Source organism: Aplysia californica, unplaced genomic scaffold (assembly GCF_000002075.1).
Source record: "Aplysia californica isolate F4 #8 unplaced genomic scaffold, AplCal3.0 scaffold00797, whole genome shotgun sequence".
Classification (NCBI taxonomy): domain Eukaryota; kingdom Metazoa; phylum Mollusca; class Gastropoda; order Aplysiida; family Aplysiidae; genus Aplysia; species Aplysia californica.
In genome coordinates, this window is record NW_004798067.1 from 173,110 (window position 1) to 194,962 (window position 21,853).

The 21,853-nt window shown below is 39.7% G+C and overlaps 1 protein-coding gene across 1 annotated transcript in view; it reads left to right on the forward strand.

The window, feature by feature from the left end:
- LOC101857908 (lebercilin) overlaps positions 1 to 19,868 on the forward strand; it is a gene marked incomplete in the record, with an annotated part of 52,032 nt that extends 32,164 nt beyond the window's left edge. The window contains 6 exon segments of the mRNA XM_035972694.1: positions 3,734 to 3,885; positions 4,836 to 5,049; positions 6,090 to 6,227; positions 10,931 to 11,116; positions 13,122 to 13,373; positions 14,982 to 19,868. Of these exon segments, the coding sequence (XP_035828587.1) occupies positions 3,734 to 3,885; positions 4,836 to 5,049; positions 6,090 to 6,227; positions 10,931 to 11,116; positions 13,122 to 13,373; positions 14,982 to 16,124 (2,085 nt within the window).
- Positions 19,869 to 21,853: the final 1,985 nt, after the last annotated feature.

The window sequence follows — 21,853 nt, forward strand, 5'->3', positions numbered from 1 at the left end:
GTTACGTGTAGGACACGACTGTTAAAACCCCACTGAAAGTGGTTCAAGCTCGCTGGCCTCTCGTGGTAATTTTTAGTTGGTGGCCGAGCCCCGGTCTGACCTCCCGCTCCTGCACGAAGGTAATAAATCAGTGTCAGTCGGTGTCGGTCGGCCACTCCCGTGCTTAACAACCGTGACGATAGCGATGCCCGCCGCCGTGCCTGCGTATTGGGTTCCCGCAATTTTTGTATCACTTTCCCTTGTTATTTCTCCCCATCTAATGAACCTAGATGCCTCATTTTAAAGATCGTCTTAATACTAACAAGACGGTCCCACTTTCGCTCCGGAAACCTCACTGGTGTTATAGCATTTACGCACTTCGCAGTACAAGTGTTTTGTTAACCTAAAGTTGCCTTTTAAAGTATATTTCATTTTGGAGTTTATCTTCTCTAAAGCCAAACTCAGATTTTCACGAAATCTCTCTGCTTCCCTTGGGACAGTGATATGTGAATGGACTTCGTATTTGAATTGTGTGAGCAAGTGTTATTTGTGGGAAGTGAATGTGTGATTATATACGATTTTTTTTTTTTAAAGGGTACCCCTTTCCTTGTGCGTGATTAACTCGGACGTATTCTTTCATTTCTCTTCTTTAAAATATCGTGTTATTTTTCCAACATTTCTCTTATCGATTTGTTGGAATATTTAATCCCTGTTAAGAAATGGAGAAACATACAGAGGATTCGCATGTTCAAAAGCTGCACGAACTTTGCAGAACTTGTGGTGGCAGAACACTGTCAGTCAAGCAGAAGGCAGAGAAAAGGCGACCCCTGCAGAGTTCTAAATTTGCGTCGGACATTCTCTTGGCCTTTGGTGTTAGCATTACAACGGACTCACAGACAGTACATTCAAACACCATCTGCAAATCTTGCGTGGACAAGATAAGACATATAAAGAAACATTGCTATCAGGGCACTTTAACACGGGCAAGGGAACTCGCCGAAAGAAGTAGCCATATTTGGTGCCAGTATGACCCAACGTTGCCAACTGATAGCTGCCCCACATGCCTGTGGCATTATGAGACTTCTTTGGGCAACCAGATCAAAAAGGATAGCCCCGCACAGATAGCTTCAATCTCCAAAGAATGCACACCAGACACAACAATATCATCAGATTCCATTTGTACAGACACAACGGCATCATCACAAGCTGACACAGATGTGAGTGCACAGTCACGCACACTCACGCTAGATACAACACACAGTGACACGGCAACACCAGGAGACAACACAGTAGGACTCACTGACACAGTGAACGAATCAATAGAGGCTGACACAGATGTGAGTGCACACACACTCACTCCAGATATGATACACAGTGACACGGCAACACCAGGAGACAACACAATAGGACTCACTGACACAGTGAACGAATCATTAGAGGCTGATACAGATGTGAGTGCATACACACTCAATCCAGATACGATACACAGTGACACGACAACACCAGGAGATAACACAGTAGGACTCACTGACACAGTGAACGAATCGATAGAGGCTGACAGAGGAGATGGTGACACTAACACGATGGAGGCACCTTTGATGGGACCCCCACCCCGCCCTATTGCTTGTTCTACACCAGCCAAACCCAAACCAAATGTAGCAGACATGAATACATCACCTGCTTTCAAAACTGACAGATACTTTCATGAATCTTTACAAAAATCACTTTCACAGCCGCTAGATAAAGCTGAAGAAAAACTACTCACAAGTTTTGTGAGACGAAAATTGCATAACTCAAAAACAAACACGTTTGAATGCAAAACAGGAGGGCAGTCAGTACTTGTAGCACGACTAAAGAAACTAAGGAAACAATTAGCACAGGAAAAAACAAGCACAAAACGAAAGACAGCCAAATTAGTTTCTGTTGTAAGGGAAATCACTGAAGGCACATCCAATGACAGCATCATCGCAGAACATGCAAACGAACTGAAGAGAGTCAAGGCACCATAGAGACGCAAAGTTTGTGAAGAAGCAGGGTTCAGTTGCACACCTCTCTCTCTCTGTCCCTCTCTCTCTCTCTCTCTCTCTCTCTCTCTCTCTCTCTCTCTCTCTCTCTCGTCATCACTACGCGTGGGGAGAAACTAAAAGGGGAGATTAGACATTTAGAACATTGCTTAGTACTTTCTGATTCTGAGGAGGAGAGAAGTAACTTTCAGAACCAACTGATGGAGAAAGAAGACAGGTTGTCTGAGTTAGAGCATGAACCCCTTAGCCCTAGGACTAGCCCTATCTGTTCTCATTTAGACGCCATACTAAACTCACACAACATCACACCGCAGGCATACGACAGCCGCTCTTTCATTAGCGATCACTGCCACAAATACATCATGAGTCGCGTTTATAAGGACCTCACGGCATTTATTGTAAAAGAAACAGTAAAAAAACACCCACTATCAAAATATAATTGACACCTCTTACACTCTCAGAGAAGAATTCAATCAATTAAACAACACATTTAGGGACCTTCACATCCACATCTCACACGGTCAACCAGTGTCAAAAGACAGACTACCACTACCACACATTGACACATGCATCAAAACTTACATGTCATTCCACAGGAGACACTTTAATGAAAAGGTACTTCCCAAACACCACATTCTCGAAAACCACTGCATCCTGTGAATACAAACTTATGGGTTTGGTTTGGCTTTACATGGGGAACAGGATGTGGTGAACTCATCCATGCTTCTGTGGCAAAGCTAGAGAGAAGAGGAGCTGGGATACGCAATATTTAACAGCAGCTGAAAGTTGTCGTGCAATCTCAGCACCTCTTGTCAAATTCAGAACTTTTATCTAACGCGCCTCCGACATAGAAAAAAGGTGATAGTGCAATCAACTCTTCACTACTCCAAAACTGTGGACTTCCCAGAAAAACAATTAAGTGAGTTTTGATATTTGACCATTTCTGATGTATTTTAGGTGAATTTGAAGTAATGTTTAAGGTTTGATTAATTGAAATTTGATTTTAAAATATACCCCCCCCCCCCCCAAGGGCAATGCTGAAATATGAGCATTTTTTGTAACGCTATATATATTTATCGTTATTTCATACAATTTTGCATCTTTCTCAGTGGGTGCAGAAGTTCCCTCTTGTTCCAAACGGGCAAAATAAAAAGACGATAAAGTCACCGATCGGCGTATTTTGCAAGTTTAATTATCCTAAAAATGAAATAAACAATGCTGTCAGCGGGGAATTCCCCTTGCCAGGAGTTCATGACCCTGTGACCGGGGTCAGATTACAAAATGCGGGGCGCTGGCTGCCTGCGAACTAAAGTACCACTTCCTAACAGCCGTGACAATTCTATTACCGTGACAATTTTCCTCAGGTGGAGGGGATGAAATTATTGTTACATGTACGAAATGATTGTTACATGTAGGAAATTATTGTTACATGTACGATTATTACCCTAACGATTTTCTTCAGGTGGAGGAGATGAAATGATTGTTACATGTACGAAATGATTGGTACATGTACGAAATGATTGTTACATGTACGAAATGATTGTTACATGTACTATTATTACTGTGACAATTTCCCCAGATGGAGGAGATGAATGGATATTTATATATATATACGACTATTGTCGTTATAATTTCCTCCACGTGGAGGAGATGAAATAACTGTTACATGTACGAGATGGTTGTTACATGTACGAAATGATTGTGATTATTACCGTGACAATTTCTCCCAGGTGGAGGAGATGAAGATCCGACTGAAGGACCTGGACCAGGAGAATAGGCTGTACAAGAAGATGCAGTTCCGACAGGAGAAGGCTCTCAAGACATTTGAGGAGAAGGAGAACGACCTACCCAGCATCCTGGACAAGCACAACAACGAAGTCAGGTCAGTGTCTGGTCAAGTGTGTCAGTCTCGTCCAGGTCAGTTTGTCAGTGTGTCAGTTTTGTCAGTGTGTCAGTTTGGTCAGTGTGTCAGTTTGGTCAGTTTGTCAGTGTGGTCCAGTGTTTCAATTTTGTCAGTGTGTCAGTGTGGTCCAGTGTCAGTTGTTTCATCTGTGGTGTCCTCTGGTCAGTCTTGTTAGTATGATCAGTGTGGTCAGTGTGGTCAGTGTAATATATAAGTATGGTCTGGTGTGAGCTATTTCTTTAGTGTCCTCTTGTCAGTCTGGTCAGTGTGGTCCAGTGTCAGCTGTCTCGTGTCCTCTGGTCAGTGTGGTCAGTGTAATAAGTATGGTGGTCTGGTTTGAGCTATTTCTTTAGGGTCCTCTTGTCAGTCTGGTCAGTGTGGTCCAGTGTCAGCTGTGTCGTGTCCTCTGGTCAGTGTGGTCAGTGTAATATATAAGTATGGTCTGGTGTGAGCTATTTCTTTAGGGTCCTTTTGTCAGTCTGGTCAGTGTGGTCCAGTGTCAATTGCCTTCATGGTGTTCTGGTGTCAATCTGGCCAGGAGATCTTGCTCGCTTTTCAGGAACAGGACGGGAGGGGGGGGGGGGGAGTCCCATTATTTTCCTTTGAAGAACAATTATTATACTAAGCATTAAATTTGTTTTCTATGTGTTCATCTATTATCTTTTTGTTTTCAAATGGAACTCTGTAAATGTTCAGATATTTTCACAAAGTCCCAGTGGTATCTGTCTTTTCCGGGGCATTTTGTCAGAAAAGTTTGTCATCTGTGATATTTCCTAACCCCCCCCCCTCTTTGTTAGTTTTTGCTGGATGGAATGGAGAAGCGAAATCAATAATCGTAGAGACTCTTGATTTTGAGATGTGAGGGCGCTAGTCTCAAGTCCACATTGGCCCAAAGACAATTTTTATTTGGGCCTGTGGTTTGTTTTCAGATCTTTGAAAGAACAGAACAGACGGCTTCGGGAGAAGTATGAGAAATCAGATCGCTACCTTCGAGACGCCGAGGATGAGTTGGAAAAAGTGAAGAAGAGAATGAAGAAGTACAAAGAAATAGTGGAGGAGAAAGACTTAAAAGAGAGAGACGAGCTGAGCCGTAAGCTGACCCGAGCGGAGATCGACATGGAGGAGAAGGATGTCAAAATTAAGGTGAGGACAGAGAGGGAGAAAGAGAGAGAGAGAGAGAGAGAGAGAGAGAGAGAGATGGAGAGAGAGAGAGAGAGATGTCTTTTTCTGTACCATTGCTTTGGAGACTACCTTGTTACCATGTGGTAATAATAATAGATTTTTGAGGTATCCTGGTGAAATCAGGCTCTCGTCAAAATAATAAAATGTTCATATAAAAACACATTTCCATGTGAAATTTACTGAAAAACGTTGATTAATTGCAAAAAAATATATGATTTTTAAGTTTTCAAGGAATCTCAAGCTATTAAAGTAACCAAACTTTGGCGGCCATTTCCTTGCTTATTTTATCACTGGAACCATTTTCTTTAATTGCAAATATCCTGGATTTCTTTTCAAGATAAATGGGGATTTTTTTCCGTTGAAAGCAAGGCAAATTAACAAGCTTTCAGATGATACCTATAACTCCACATGTCTAAAAATTGATGAGTGCCTGATTCCACCGCGTTGTGATACATTTCATTTATATAGCGCTCTGTCCCATATAAGTATAATCTCTGAGCCCTTTACACCGATCACATGATCACTGAGCGTAATATTTCATACACACAAGATGAAACATTTCACATTAACAAGAAATCCAGTTCAACCACACAAAGAGGAACTTTCCTAACCATACATCGATTGTATACACATAAGGACAGCGGTAAAAACGAAACATACTGGCACTTACTGACTCACTACAACTAAGAATTAAACAAATGTTGATTCATTGAGTTGTTGGAACTGTTAGAGGGAGGAGAAAAAAGATTTGGTAATGTTTGCAAAGATTCATCAGTTATAATAATAATAAAGATCATTTCTATTGCGCCCACTCCCGTGTGAACACAGCTCCAGGGCTTACATTATGTTAAAAGTGAATTGTCTTGCTGAAGAATTTGTGTACTCAACGCTTTTGATAACTGTAAAGAAGAGGAGGAAGAAGAAAAGGAAAGGAGAAGAAATTAACCCATTACTAAGATACTATGGACATGATGAGTGTTATGTTTGTGTTCTGTATCTAGGAACTTCAACGGCACCTCGAAGTGCTCAAGAAAAATCATCGTCATGAGCTGGGCATTGAGGCTGCCAGGTTGAAGGAAATGAAGAGGCAAGTGGATGACATGGAGGAACAGAACGGAAAGCTGTCCACACAACTCAAGGTAAGACCATGGAAGTTTGTTTTTTTTCATTTAGAAATATTCTTAACTGCTCAGAGACAAAACAATTGTGTTTTTGACTGATGCTATTTGTCCATCATCTACTTTGAAAAAAGATTTTGAGGACGTGAATGCAGATCAGGGCTCTAAAATAAGACTTTTTGCATTAAAAATGATGATAATACAAATACTTTAAAAAAAAGTAAAGTGTTATGTACTATTGCCTTTCTCACACTTTGTCAGAGTAAGAGCTGCCTTCTGTGATTGGGATAAATGTGAGTGTGGCGCTCATGCCTCATACATAATGTAAATTACTTGATAAAGTTTCTCTTGCTGTCTCCTCTCACTGAAAATTTCCCCTCTCACTCCTCCTCCTCCCTGCTGTCGTTGTCCTGTCAATGTGGCCAGGTTTTCTAACTCTCTGTTCCAGGGCTTTGTGTCTGAAAGGGAAAAGAAGCAACGTTTGTCACTGGTGACGATATTTCCTATCCTCCCCCCCCCATCTTTGTTGCTTTTTGCTTACTTCTCCAGTTTTGTTTCATTTGTTTGACTTAAGTCACAGTTTTGTATGTTTGCGCAGACTTCTGTTCTCCTCACTCGTGGCTCCCTCAGATTATCCGTCTTGTCTCTTCTGTACTTTTTTTTCTGGTCTTTATTTTTTGTGGTTCTAATTCTTGACTTCTTTTTTTTTTCGTCATTAAAAATTTTTAAACATTTATTTCCTGTTGATTTGTGTTTTTGTATATTTGACATTTTCTTCTGAGCGTTGGTCAGTCACTTTTTATTTGACAGCCTTCAGGCGACTTGAATGTAGGAGTTTATGTTGTGCTATAGGATTAGCTGTACCTGTATATATGTTTATGTTGGGTATGAGTCCCAGTTTTTGCCGCACCCCCAGAACTAGATTCACAGCGTTTGTTTCAAAGGACATTGTTCACCTTTTGTGCTCTCCCATAGTTTGATATCGTGAGCCGCCGTTAGCATTCATTTCCACTGAATAACTTTTAAGTTTCATTTCTTTTATCACAGCATTTTGCTTTTACTTGTCATCATTGTCGACATCACAATCATAATCTTAGTCATTCTCATCACCTCATCATCCTAGTCAACTCATCATCATTACCATCTTGATCTTCATCATGTTTTACAGTGGAAAAAATATACTTGAGACTTGGATAGGGTTGATAATATTTAATCAGATGTTCTTATAGATGTTCATCGTTTGGCCCCTTGGGCTTCTGAAGGGACACAGTGTCTGATATTTTAAAAAGTGAGTTACAACGCCATAACAAAAAAGCATTCACTATAAGTTACGAAATGGTCGGTGGCCTAGTGGTTAGGCTCTCGGACTCGCAACCGTAAGGTCGTGGGGGTCGAATCCCGTCAGGGGCCCGACATTGTGTCCTTGGGAAAGGCACTTTACACGAATTTTCGTCACTTCACCCTGGTGAGAATGGGTACTCGGCTATAGACAGCGAAAGATCTTGTCAGTTTGTTAGTGTTTGAGCGCATAATCAGCTGCTCTCACTGTATGCTTCCCGGGAAGCTGAGAATGTTTCGGAGTGTTCTATGGTCTGCTGGGGTAATAATATAGTGTAAAGCGCATAGAGCCTGCTGTTGAGCGGGGATATGCGCTATACAAATGCTATTTATTTATTATTATATGGACGATATATCGGAAAGAGCCGAAGCTCTGAAAAAGAAAAGCTAACTATAGTGCGGTCTAAAATTTGTGGTGCAACTTATCCTCAAATATCTCTTTAACGAGTAAATCAATGGCATCCATACTTTTCATAGCAGTTTGTATCAATTTGTCTTAACTAAATGATATTTTTCCAGAACAATTGGGGCTAGATTAAAAAACTTTTCTTCATAAATTTATGTAAAATACTTGAAATCTATCTCACGTAAAATGATATTGTTCACAGCACCTCCCGCTTCTCACACACATTTTGATTATGCATATATGGCCTACGTCACAGCTCATCAATGACAATGTTTACTTGCAAAACTTGTTACAAGAAATTATTGTTAAAGTAAACACATTTTTGCACTAATGGCTCTCAATACATGCGTTCAAAAAGCATAATGTCCCGATTAGAAAAACATGACGGACTTGCTATTAAAAGCAATATTGCCCCAGCTGTAAACATTTCAAAATGTGCAGAAACCACTCACTTGTATTTTTTATTAGTGTTTATTAAGGAATTTTCTAGAATACAGCTTGCAGGTGTTTACGAAAAAGTTGATCTGTTAAGACAAATTCATACAAGTCACTGTGCAAAAATTGGAGAACCTGTGTTTGATAGTTGAGAAGATATTTGAAAATAAGTCGCACACGATTTTTTGACCGCACCATAGTTACTGCCATGTTTCTGGCTGAGCGTATAGATATATGTTATAATAATTGGTCACACGTCTTGTTGAGAGCTGACACAGGAGTGGCACAAAATAAATTGGGGGGGGGGGGGGGGGGGGGGTAGATGTACATTCAAGTGTAAAAGCACAAAGAAAGGGAAAACACGAAGGTAAAAGTCTCACCACCTCATGTTTTACTGTAGAAAAAATATACTTGAGACTTGGATAGGGTCAGTCATTTTTAATCAGATGTGTTCATATAGATGTTCAAATGTTTCGCCTCTTTGACTTTGGCTTCTTCAGAAACATAGCGTCTTGATCATCACCATCATCATCATTGTAGCTGTTGTTTACGGAAGTATCTGACTCATCTCTCTTGAGATATTAATTTAGCCACTTCCCATTTCCATCTGTTAAAAAATGGTCACACTGTCACAGCTGAGGACTCCTACAACAGAGTTATGGGCCTTATTTCAGCAGTCGCGCACGGAAAACTCAAATGTGTCGAGGAGTGACAAATGTGTTCAGAACACATCCATTATTCGGGTCAACCAAAAATAAAAATTAAAGAAATTTCAGTCAGGGAATGGTAAATTGTACGAGCTGTTGTTGATTTCGAGTTTTGTGTGTTTGTGTTAGCTGTACCAAACTGTATTTCTAAACAAAGGTTAAATTTTGCAGCACATTCAAATGGATAAGGACGCCCTAACTCTGGTAAAACTTCCCTCCCCAACCTTGAGTCCAGACTGTACAAACAAAGTGTCTTCTTGTTTGTGCATCATATCAGAAAACAGTAACCTCATTAATAAACTTTCTCTTGGATATTTACTTTTTGTTTTAATGTTTGTGGATGAATGGTGGGTGCTCTGGTATGGTTTGCTCCTTGTTTCCTATCAAACATTTATCATCCTTTTCTCTCCTTCTTTTTTGTGTTTGTTACTCTCTTGTGACACCTCAAATCTTCAACCTTTATATGACCCAATTGTTTTGCAAGTGACATAAAATTCTTTTTAATTCTAAAACTAAAAATAAATTCTTGGTCCATTTCTCTGGTAGGCAAACACCCCTGGAGTTCTCTTGCTGTGCTAAACCCTTTTAGCCCTGACCCTCTGAGGCTACCATGTTCCTCTGCCTGAGCTCTTGAGCAATATATTACTAACATTTATATGATCATCTCTTGACGTCATCCAAGGGCGTGCTACTCCCCTAATTATCTAGTTCCCACAGTAAAGATAAGAGTCATGTCCCTTGACATCACACCAATCATGGTAGCCCTCGTCATAACCAGCATCTAATTGGTCGCTTTTAAGGACAAGCGGGCTAACCCAGATTTCGGGGATTTCCAGAAATCTTGACTAATACACCAAAAGTAGGCATTGCCCAACCTATAGGAGAAGTTTGGTTTCATTGGTGTGTATATATGTTTGGTTATAGAGAAAACTCTCCTTGTCTTTTAAAGAAACTGAACAAGGGGCGAAAACTATAGATTTTCTCAAAACAGCATTTTTCGGGATAGCCCACTTGTGCTTAAAAGCGACCAATTCGTGACGATCCTCAAAATAATCAATAACGTACTGTTTAGTAAACACTGTTTTAGGTGCGTGTTTTGTCCTTGACGGGCTGAGCTGAGGATAGTGTCTCGCTCACCACTGTACAGGTGGCTAGGCATACGGGCAATCTTGAACGTTACCGGTGTACTGGTGGCGAGGGTTTAAAGGGTTAAATGAAGTCTAAGGCTCAACAGCACTGAGAAACACTGTTCCCTTCAAGCAGATTTTTACTTCAGTTGTGTTAAACTTTCCCCTCTTTTGAGATTCTGGTTGAGTTTGAGCTGATTCATTACCCGCGATCTGCTGTTGTGCCTTTGCTGTGTACTGTGGCTGAATTTTTTTACTGTATTTTTACTTTTTGCCACAATTCATTATTAATTGATTTAGATATTTAATTACTTTTGAGATTGGGTAGTTGGAGGACACCACTGGAAGGTTCTACTTCTTTTCCTTAGCTTTAGTAAGTGTTTTACGGCACTTGCAACACAATAGGGTCATATAAGTGTCAAAGATTAGAGGTGTTACAAGAGTAACAAACACAAAAAAGAAGGAGGGGAGATAAAGACGATAGATGTTTGATAGGAAAGAAGAAACAAACCACACCAGAGCACCCGCCAACCACCCATGTTTCCTCTTTTCTTTCCCTCTCTTGTTCCTGTCTATCTTTCTTAGTTCTTCCCAGTGCTAAATGACAGTTATTGTGTGGATGTCCTTCTCTTTACTCAAACTCAAACTTAGTTCTCTTAGAGCCTGCTACTGCAGTTATTTAAGTTTTATCTTATGTGCTGTATCTGACAGGAGAAGGAAAAAGCTTTGGAGCAAACGAACATCTACAGCAACCGGCCGACGATGGACGACTCCCAAGCGGGTTCTCCCATCCGAAGAACTAAGAAAAAAGCTTCCTCGATGACAGACCTCACTCCGCGGGACAAGGCAAAGTTTTACGCTGAGAAACGAAGGGAAGAGCTCAGGAAACAGAAAGAGGTCAGGGACGTCTGTATGCCTCTGGCTGTCTGTTGTATCACATATGTTCGTAATAATCTGTGTATATTAACTGATTCATTATCATCATCATCATTGCCTTTCTCACCCTACACCAGGGTATAGGCCATGGACAAACACCTTCCACTTTTCTCTATCCTGGGCTAGCCTCTTGATGTTATTCCATATCTTCCTACTTTTCTGTACATCGATTTCTGTGATTCTTCTCCAGGTACCACTCGGTCTTCCCCTTGATCTCTTACCCTGTGGATTCCAATCCAAAACTTTCTTTGTTATGCAGCTGATTCAGCTGGCTGATAATTCTGTTAACTCATTCGCTACGTATTATTTTCCGCTTGTGGACGATTTTTTTTCGGGAGGGCGAAATGACATGATGACTAGTGCGAAGTTCACAGGTCTTGGGGGCCATAAATTCAAATAAATATCAACATATTATATACCAACATTTTCAGTATGGTTTGTAGAATACATCTGTATTGTTTATTTTGAGTATTTTTCAACTTTGGTTCCTGTAAGAGTCGATTATGCAACACAATTGTGATTGGCTGTGGATAAAATTTGAAAACAAAAAATTTATAATCTCAGATGAAACTCAAAAAATATGTTTGCACCTAGTCAAATTATACATCAAAATAACCATAACTGTATATAGAACAGGAAATATATTGAAAAATGAGCAGTTATTTACATGCATTCCATAATATTTGTACATTTGGATCATAACCTCCGATATTGAAACAAAAAAAATTTATAATTATTTTGAAAAAAGGATCCCAAGCAGAAAAAAACACTCGTATCTTATATGGAATTATTCAGAATTGCATTTGGAATAAACCTATACATGTCTTGGGTGGTACTTTTTGAGTAAATTCACCAAAAAGTAGTGATTTTGGGGAGAAAAAAAATATTTTGACTATTTAGATCTAGGCCTAGATCTCGCTCTCAAAAATATTGATTTCTCAATTACAGTGCACTGGCAATTTGAGTCCAGTAGTATCAATATTATAAAGAAGAGTCCTACACTTCTTTAGTGAGCAAAATAATTATACATTTTGTTGTGTAAAAGTGCTAAGACTGGTGTCTGGGCTATAATTTGGGCTTCGCGATAAAACAATGTTGTATAAACTTCGAAATCGTGTTTCAAAACTGAATCAAAACTTCCGATTTTCGGTGGAAACGCTTGACCCGGAAGTCAACTTTATATTATGACCTTTATTTTAACATGGATATGTGGATTGAAAAAGAAACCAAGCTAAAATTGAAGTCGGTTCTTGAGCCGCCAGGGGTGGCTTAGAGTACTGACGGCACTTTCGCCGAGCCGCCCGCCACGGCTCGGCGTAGTGAATGAGTTAATGGGTTTGGTGAAGGAGAACTCATGGAGAGAAAAAGTAAATCCACAAAGAGAAATGAGAGGGGAGCAGGAAAGAAATGGGAAGTTCCCATCGTACCGTCATAGCTCCATCATATGTATACACGAAGCTGAAAGGACACAGGAAAATAACTCCCCCATAGACTCAAGATTTCTGCTCAAACAACTAGCAGCAGGAACCTCAATGCCTTATCTCTTGCAAGCCGCTCACGACGGCTCTAGGTCGGAACCGCTGTGCTAGTGAGTCGCTGGCAGCAGCTCGAGCACATACTTTTATGACGACTTCAACATCAAATTACTTTTCAGTCATCACAGAAAACAGGTCTCTTTTACCGTGGGTTCATTCATTAGACAAAAAACTATCAAAATAAGTTCACTTGTTCTGATTTCATAACCACTTTAGTGACACATTTGTCCATTTTAGATTTTGTACCAAAAAAGGGGCCCGGCATAATGGATTTACCCCCTCAGAGATAAAGAGTTAAAGTGCAAACTCCCACGCCTTTCATCATTCTATCATAATTTGTCAAGATTCAACTACATTTGCAGGAATGAAACTTTTTAAAAAATGACTTTTATATCAATTGTTAAAGTTTTGGTCTTTTTTCTTCTCTATAGTTGAAGGCGGAGCAAGATAGAAAGAAAAGGGAGAAATGGGAGAAAGAGGAACGTGAAAGAGAGAAAAATGCTGCCCCTCCAACCCCTCCTACTCCCACAACCCCTCCAGAATTCTCCTTCAACAGTTTGGACAAAGGGCTTGAGGAGAAGGAAAGGGAAGACCGACGCCGGAGGGAAGAAGAGGATAGAAAGTGGAGGGAGAGACAGGAAGAGGAGTCTCGTTTGAAGGAGGACCTGAATAGGAAGAGAAGGGTAAGACTGAGACTGAGTGCTTGATGAAGTACAATGCAATCCTGATAAATCAAAAGCACAGTAACCACTGTTTTTTACGGGTTAAAAAAAAAAAGTGTTTTTACACCTTTATCAACAAAGTTTCGATTATTCAGGAGGCAGGCCTCAAGCCTTCCAGTCAGGGACAACCCAGGCTGAGAGGGATACAACATCCTAGCAGAAAAACCGAGATACTTGATAAGAATTCTCCTCACTCTGGAATCAAGCTCAGGTCTCCTGCATGTAACTCAGCTTCTTATTTCTATGATTGATTACCATCCTTTGTTTATTGTGTTACCTGTAGATCATTACTTCCGTCTTCCTTTTTTAGATCTGTTTTGCAGTTGGGGGGTTGTAGAAAAAGCACTAGGTACAAATCGGAAAGATGGATAGAAAGAACAAATAAATAAGAAAAAAGTTGAATCTCACTGCTACACCAAAGACACTGATGTAACGATTATGATTGGAGAAATGTGAGTGAATGTATGAGAACAGTGAGGAAAGAAACAAAAATCCTATGTGACTGATACCAGTTGATGTGCCTCATTACTTGTAGTACCATCAGAAAGCCATGTAGAATTTTACAAACCACGCTTGTCAATGTAGGAGCCTATACCCCAGGAGTGCATGTGTAGGCAATTTCAGGTTGTACTTTTGTTTGACTTCAGCTTCAGTCAACATGTGTGTGAGAACTTTCCTCACTGTTGTGTTGTGTGTGTGTGTGTGTGTATGTGTGTGTGTGTATGTGTGTTTACGTGTTGTGTGAGTGTGTGTGTAAGTGTGTTGTGTGTGCGTATGTGTGTATGTTTGTGTGTGTGTGTGTGTGTGTGTGTGTGTATGTTTGTGTGTATGAGAACTTTCCCCATTGTAGTGTGTTTGCCATGTTATTCAGCACAGCAACTCTTTCCACCTCATCAAAGATTGTATGTAGATGGTAGGCAGGTTATCTGGTGTGGTTTGTTCCTTCTTTCTTATCAGACATCTGTCGTCCTCATCTCTCCTCCTTCTTTTTTTTTGTTTGTTACGTTTTAGTGATACCTCTAATCTCCGGCCCTTTTATGTTATGACTTATTTGTGTTTAATGTGCCTGATATTCTCTGAAAACTAAATTCACAAGAGGGTTCTTGAAATTGGGTTGTATAGGGAATTTTTCAAGCTCTTCATCCACTCTGTTCAGTCCTATCAGAGATACACTTTACATCTTGAGGTCCCGCTTACAGGTAGTATGTAGAAACATGCAGTGTTGACAAAGGTGGTACATTCATACAATTACCAGTGTTGAAAAAGATTTAGAGTCTATAACAAAAGGCAGTAATTTAGGAGAGGAAGGGACTGTTCACAAGTGAAGTCAGCTTTCATTTCTTTTTTTCCCCAACCTTTTAGAGCATCGTGGTCGACGTCAACTTTGTAAGGACCCCCGTCAACTTTTGTCAACTATTCACTGACTAACCCCACCCCCACCCCCCCAGGCTGAGCTGACATCATTTGTGAATGGCTCCGAACTGACAAAAGCTAGCAATTAATTCTCTTCATTTAAATGGTTTATGTTTTATGCTCTGAAAAATATTTATTGTTTGTTTTCTCTTACAGGATCTTGAACGGAGGCAGGAAGAAAACAGAAAGAGAGAAATGGAGGATCGAGTCAGGAGAGATAAAGAAGAAAACGAAAGGGCGGAGAGGGAAAGAAAAAACAAGGAGGAAAAAGAAAAGAAAGAAAGAGAGGAGAGGGAACGTAGAGAAGAGCAGGAGAGAAAAGAGCAATTGGAAAGAGAAAGAAGAGAGAAGGAAAAGTTAGAACAGGAGAGAAGGATTGAGCAAGAAAGAAAGAAGTTGGAAAACGACCCATCGATACAAGAAGAACGCAGAAAGAAGGATGAACTTTTGCGAAAACTGCAAGCCATGGATGAGCTGGGGAGTGCGGGGACAAAGCCAGAGCCACAAAACACGTCTCCCGTGAACCGCAGAAGCAAGGAGAACTCGAGGGGTGGGAGTATTGGCGACGGCTATGACAGCCCCAGCAGGCGCAGTGACCGCAAGGAGTACTCGTTCACCAAACCCATCAACAACTTGCATCAGGGAAAGCCGGCGCATGAAGACGTGTCTGTGGGCTACATCGACCGACAGAGGAACAGGCGGCAGGCATCAAAGGATGACGATGAAGTAGGGGGCTACCAACCGTCGTTTGGACCAGCGAGAAGTGTTGCTTCGAAACCCACCGGTACCTCGAAGCCAATGTCCATTTTCGATGACGATGAGCCAATGTTCAAACTGGAGAACAACAATCTTGTCAACAAAACTACTGGCCCCGCAGCAAGGCCAGAGAAGAAATCGACCAATCTGTTGGAAAATTTGTTTGGACCCCAGGCGACCAACAGCAATAAGGAAAATTCCAGTAAAAAGCTGGAAGAAAACGAAACGTTTTTCGTCACCAACCGCTCCCCGCCACCGCAAAACAACAAACGTGGTAATGCCACCATCTCGTCGTTCCCGTGGGACTCCTCGCCGAGCAATACCAAGGTCAACGGCACCCACAAGACATTTGCACCAGAGCGAAATGGTTCTCAAACACTTTTCGGTGGAGGGGCAGCTCTCATTGAAGACGACTTCTCTCCTGCGGGGAACAGGATGATGCCTAGACGGAGACAGCAGCAGAACATCAACACGTTCTCCACCAAGCCCTCTGTGACAGCGGTGGATAATTTTGACGACGAGATCGAGGAAGTGGTTTTATGAGAACTTTCGCCGTCTTAGACTTGGAAGTTGTTGACAAATAAATGCACACTTGTGATAGCTGTACATATCAAAATACGACCAAAGGCAGACCCGTTGGTATGTGACTCTGACAGGCGAGAAAACATGATATTTTGTTGGGTGGTTGTTTATTATTTTGCATACAGATATGGATGTATGAGTGGGTGTATGTGCCCTTGTCACATTTTTATTTATTCTATTGGCTGTATAAAAACCCTTGGTCCTTTTCTTCTTTGTTTATTGTGAGGATCAAGCCAGAAACAGGTATTCAGTAAGAGGTTAGCTTCTACTGTTGTCAGTCGTTGAAGAGAGAGCTTGTGTATACAAGCCATGGAGATTACCTTCTGCTCTTATTTGCCAGTCTCAGAAAAGAAAGCCATGGAGGCTAGTTTCTCCTGGTTTTTGTTAGTCTTAGAAGAGAGAGCCTGTGCATACAATCCATGGAGGTTAGTTCTTGCTGTTATTTGTCAGTCATAGAAGAAAGAGCCTGTATACAAGTCCTGCAGGTTAGTTCCTGCTGTTATTTGTCAGTCTTAGAAGAGGTACACAAGCCATGGATAGATTCCCTTCACAAGGTTGATACCTCGTGATGTGCAGGGTTTATTTAGGGAAGTGATGCGTCTATGGTTTGTCAAGTATTTCTTGTTTTCTTTTCTTGTCTTTTGGTGCCTAGTAATACATAGAGGGAAGCCACAGTACCTCTCTCTCTATGTCTCTGCTGGCTGCTGTCTGTTCAGCCCTTTTACAGCTGTCAATCTTCCACACATTTATTTCATTATGTTCCCAAGCAGTTAATGAGGTCTTGTATATTTGAGGGCATGACTTTTTTTTTTTTGGCTAATAAAGGTTCATAAACAACTTTTTAAAAAAATATTAATGCAGCAGAAAATGACACGAAAGGCAGTAGGTTATATGTCAGAAATTTAATTAGGCACACTTTCGTAAAAATAAACCAAAATGTTATTTCGATTATCACATTTGATTTTCGGAAGTGTCAGTTTGTGAGTTTCTGCTTCTTGTAGTTCTATTCTTTCTGTCTTTGTAGGACTTTTGCTATCTCTTGTGATTTCTGACAAGGTCTCTTGTTGTAGAATACTTCACCAAACATCGAGAAATATTTTCTCTCTGAGAAAGTCTGAGACGTTCCCGCAAGTGGATATTTTAGAGGATGCAACAATGTACGCAAACTTTTACTGTTATCTTACTACTGTACCACATGTTGTATGTTGGCATGATGAAGGCGGATATTTTTACTTGAGTCTCTTATGATTATGAACAAACAGTTAGTCCTTAATAAATACAGGGAACTTGAAGGCTGAGAGCAAAACATGTGAATGCAGTCCTCTATTGTATTGTATTGAGTTGTGTTGTTTTGTTTTATATTGTATTGTTTTTCAGACTGAAGCATAAGCTCTGTGCCGTGACAGTAACAATAAAGCGAGTTTGGCGTTGTAATTTTAAAAACCTCGTTGTATCAGCCAGTTTGTTATTGATCTGATTTTTTAAGAGAAGAAGCTTAGAAGATCTAGCCAAAATATTTGAAAAATAGCAGTGGTGCAAAAAATTGAGTGTGCAGGGCAATTTTAAGGTCAGTATAGTTGTTGAATTTTTGTTCGTTTCACGAGATAGACATGCAGATGTTGTGAACTGTTTGTCGTTTCTTTTCTGTTTCTCAGCATAAGCCGTTTTCTGAGCAAACGTTTCCTGGTCAGGATGGCACTGAGGAAAAGAAAATATCTCTCTCGTGAAACTAAACTACATCGATGTTATGAGGGAAGTTGAAAAGGGGGCTCAGAAATAAAGTCAGGAACTGTTATGAACTGAGCATTGCAGACTGATACAACCTGGATAGAAGTTTCTTGAGAAATAGACATCTTAAATTTTCACGTTTGTCTGACCATTTTCACTTAGACTACTTGCGAGTGGATTCATGGTAGCTGACCTTTGAACCCAACAAATTCGTTGGATGCAAGGTTCACTGTGTTTTCACTGTATGTTTTTGTTACATGAAGAGAGGCATGTATAAACAGTTGGAAATTTTACTCATCGTCATTATCACTGAATATGCTTCAAACACAGAGAAATATACAATGTAGCTGTTTTTGAGTCATTTCACTCAGCGTGTGGAGTCAAGAACACAGTATATTTATTTCTCCATTCCTCTAGGGATGTGAGTACATTATTCACATGTTATAATAAAAGGGCTCACAGCCAATAAAGTTCAACTCAATACTTATGTCACAAAGTACCATTCCAGATTTATTAAAAAAAACAATTTTTAAAATGATTTCCTTGCAATATTGTAGTTTTTAAAATCATAACTTTATTCGATTTTATAGGAAAAATAATCTTATTTTTTAAATTGTATTTTTACTGTTTTTAAATGTAGGCTATATGAAGATGTATGGACAATTGTAGTCACTTCTTGGTGAAAAATGTTATATGAGGAAAGAATCAAGAGTCTTGAGCAATTCATAAGATACAGTAAATGAAATATAAACTGTGGATGTTTTGTTTGCTGAACATTTGTATTGTGTGGTATGATTTGGAATTAAAATTGATATATTTTTATTCAAAATTCATCACGGAAAAGCACAGGATTTCATAATTAAGTAGCGTATATATATATATATATATATATATATAAATAAATATATATGTTTTTGGTGCTATACTATAATTGTTTTAAACGTTTCCAGCGCGCAGGGTTGTCCTTAACACTGAGCTTGGCCAGGTTATAAGTTATAGCTGTCCCTGTCACTTAACTTTGTGAATTGTCTCCACCAATATTTGTCTTTTCACAGGTTTCGATTGTTATGTGGTATATTTGTGTTTTCACAAGTTTCGAATGTTGTGTGATATTTAGTGTCATAACGTACAGTGATTGTCCAGCTTTTTCTTTTGTCTTATGTGTGGCAGCTGCTTTCGATAAAACCTGAAGGGATATTGAAGAAGTATTTATATTTTTTCTTATATCTGGGTCCTGATAAACAAAAAGGCTAAGTTAGTTAGATTTATGCTGTGTTTTACTGTATTATTATGTCAAAGTTTAGACTCCTCTAAAACTATCGGATAGAGATTTAAAGTAGTTTGAAAAGCCAGAGTTTAGAATTTTCAAGATCCGGACTTGAACCCAGGAAAGTGATATTCTGAAGCTGGTACTCTACTATTTCACTAGACAGTCTCCCACCTTCTCAGCGTGTGTGGTACTGTATTTATATTAATATTATCACTCTTACCTCCATGTTTGGGAACTGTGCGGACAAGACTCAGGGTTCTAGACCTTGACCTTGGCTGATTGCTCTATGCTGACCTCGATTTGTGTTCTCACTGGGTGTAAATACAACAAGGCTCGAACCCGCATCCTTTGTTCTTGTCTCTTCTTATTCTTGCAGTGTGCATGTACTTTGCTGTGTACAATGAAGTCCCTCTCAAACTGAACATTGTTAACCCGAAAACGGCAGTAAACTGAAAGAAAATAAAACTCCTTATTTTACGATACATATACATTCATTATGTATTTAAAAATCTACATGCAGCACATACATTGATGGAAAAACAAGGATGAAGGATACATGTTCTTGCGTACAGGGGAACCGTCTTGACCAGTAAACTGTTGCTGCACTTCTATCGTTGATATACTGCGCTCTGAAATATTATTTCATTTAGAAGTAGAAGGCTGACCATAATTTAGTAAGTCTATTGCATGCCTGATAACACCAGAAAGGGAAAAAAAGGCTGACTGCAACATAGAAGGAAAGTCGATTATATGTGGAGTATTTTCAGCTCATGTTGGCCCAGTTGGTTTAAGCAGCCTGCCCCCTAAACCTGTCCCCGTCGTTTTATGCAAGAAAAATTCTGAAATTATGCAAACTGAGCCCAAAAATGTAAGATTATGCGATTCTGTTAATTTCAACAAAGAATGATAAAGGAAAATAATCAGAAATTATGCAAAAAATGATCAAATTTTGCTAAATTATGCGGGGTGCATAAAACCACGGGGACAGCTAAACTGACTGAAATATTGTCAAAGGAGGCGTCAAACATTTCCAATCAAATATTGATGTAGAATTTGCCTGTTGGATTTATGACGGATTGCTAAAAGGGCTAAGACTAAGAGCCAAAAAAGTTTCATCTACAGTGCCATAGAATACACACGAAGAACTGAGGGTAAGGCTTGAGCAACAGTCAGGAAATGAAGAATGGTTTGGATAATAGGGTTAAAAGGCTGAAAGAGTTTGATTTAAAATCCCTTTCGAAACAGTGAGACCATTTTAGAGAGGAAAAGCATTGAGCATGGCCACTTGAGTGAAAAAAGGTTTCTACAGAGTTGAACGACAAATGCAATGTAATGAGTTTCACTTCTTTTTCGACCTCAGTGAACTTGTTTCAAGTCCGGCTTTTCTCGGCAAAGCAAAGGACACTTCTCAAACAACTGAAGTTCCTGGCACTGATGGGGTTTGAACCACAGGTTGTAGTGCACTAGCTACAAATCAATGTTATGCCATACATGTGACTGGAATACTGTGACAGGAATAAGTCTTTTTCATTTAAATATGGTAATATAACTTGTGTACATATATATATGACTCCCTTCTTTGCCTTTGCAATCATGTGTTGCCGATTCTGTAAAAACAAAAACGTGCCTTTCACAATATTCTTACACAACTCCAGTGATAAGTCATATCACTTCTTGTTCAAATGTCCATTATTCTCTTAAAACATCTGAGTGAGCAGTACACATTTTTTTTTATCTTAGACTACTTATTTTTGAGAACTGTGTCACAAATCTTGCATGTGAAATATGTGAGGCACAATATTCACAATTCATATTACAGCGGTCTCCAGCTAATAGCACGCTCATCAGGTGACAAGAAAAGCGTGCTCTAATCTGATGCGAACTTACAAATCAAATGGGAATAATCTAGAGTGAGTATTCTGTCAAATTTCATTAATTGGTGTGAACCAGCTCACAGTCACACCTGATCTCCTGTGACGGGCTGGCGACTGACTTTCCTCACTGCGTTGCTCTGTCCAACACCTTCCCTGCCCCAATAAGTCTTTTCTCCTTGGACAAGCGGCAACATCAAGTACAAGTAACAAAAGAGAGCATGTGGTGTTTGCTTCACTTTTGTCAGTTCCAAGCAAAATGAGTCATTTTAGAATGACTGATCTGTTTCTAACAGAAGCACCACATTGCCGTAATAGCTGACAAAACGCCTTTTTCATTTTGGGGCCAAATTTTTTAATTAGCTAAACCGAAAGCCTGATCACTTACCTTACTTGTGGGAAAAAAATCAAAGAGACACTGTGACTATTTAAAAAAATAAATTAGAATTCAAATTTCGGAAGAACTCTATTTTTAAAAAGTTACGCTGCCAAAAACAACCTTTCTCGAAACTGCTGTGAATAAAAAAGGTGTTTTGTCAGCTTACAGCAGAGCAATGGTATTGCTAATGCTATTAGTGCTATTGGACAGTTTGGAATGTGCACTTAGAATGACATTTATAGAGGAAAAATTTACTTTTATCCGACAGGCTATTAGCTGGAGACCACAGTATCAACTATGACTAAATGTGGTTTACATCTCACCCATTCAATATGTGTTCCTTTATCATCGCTTTGAAGAACAATTTTTTGTTCATGCTTAATTTCTGCATGCAAAATTCTTAAGACTGAAAAGTATAAATGAACTAATCATTGATTTATTT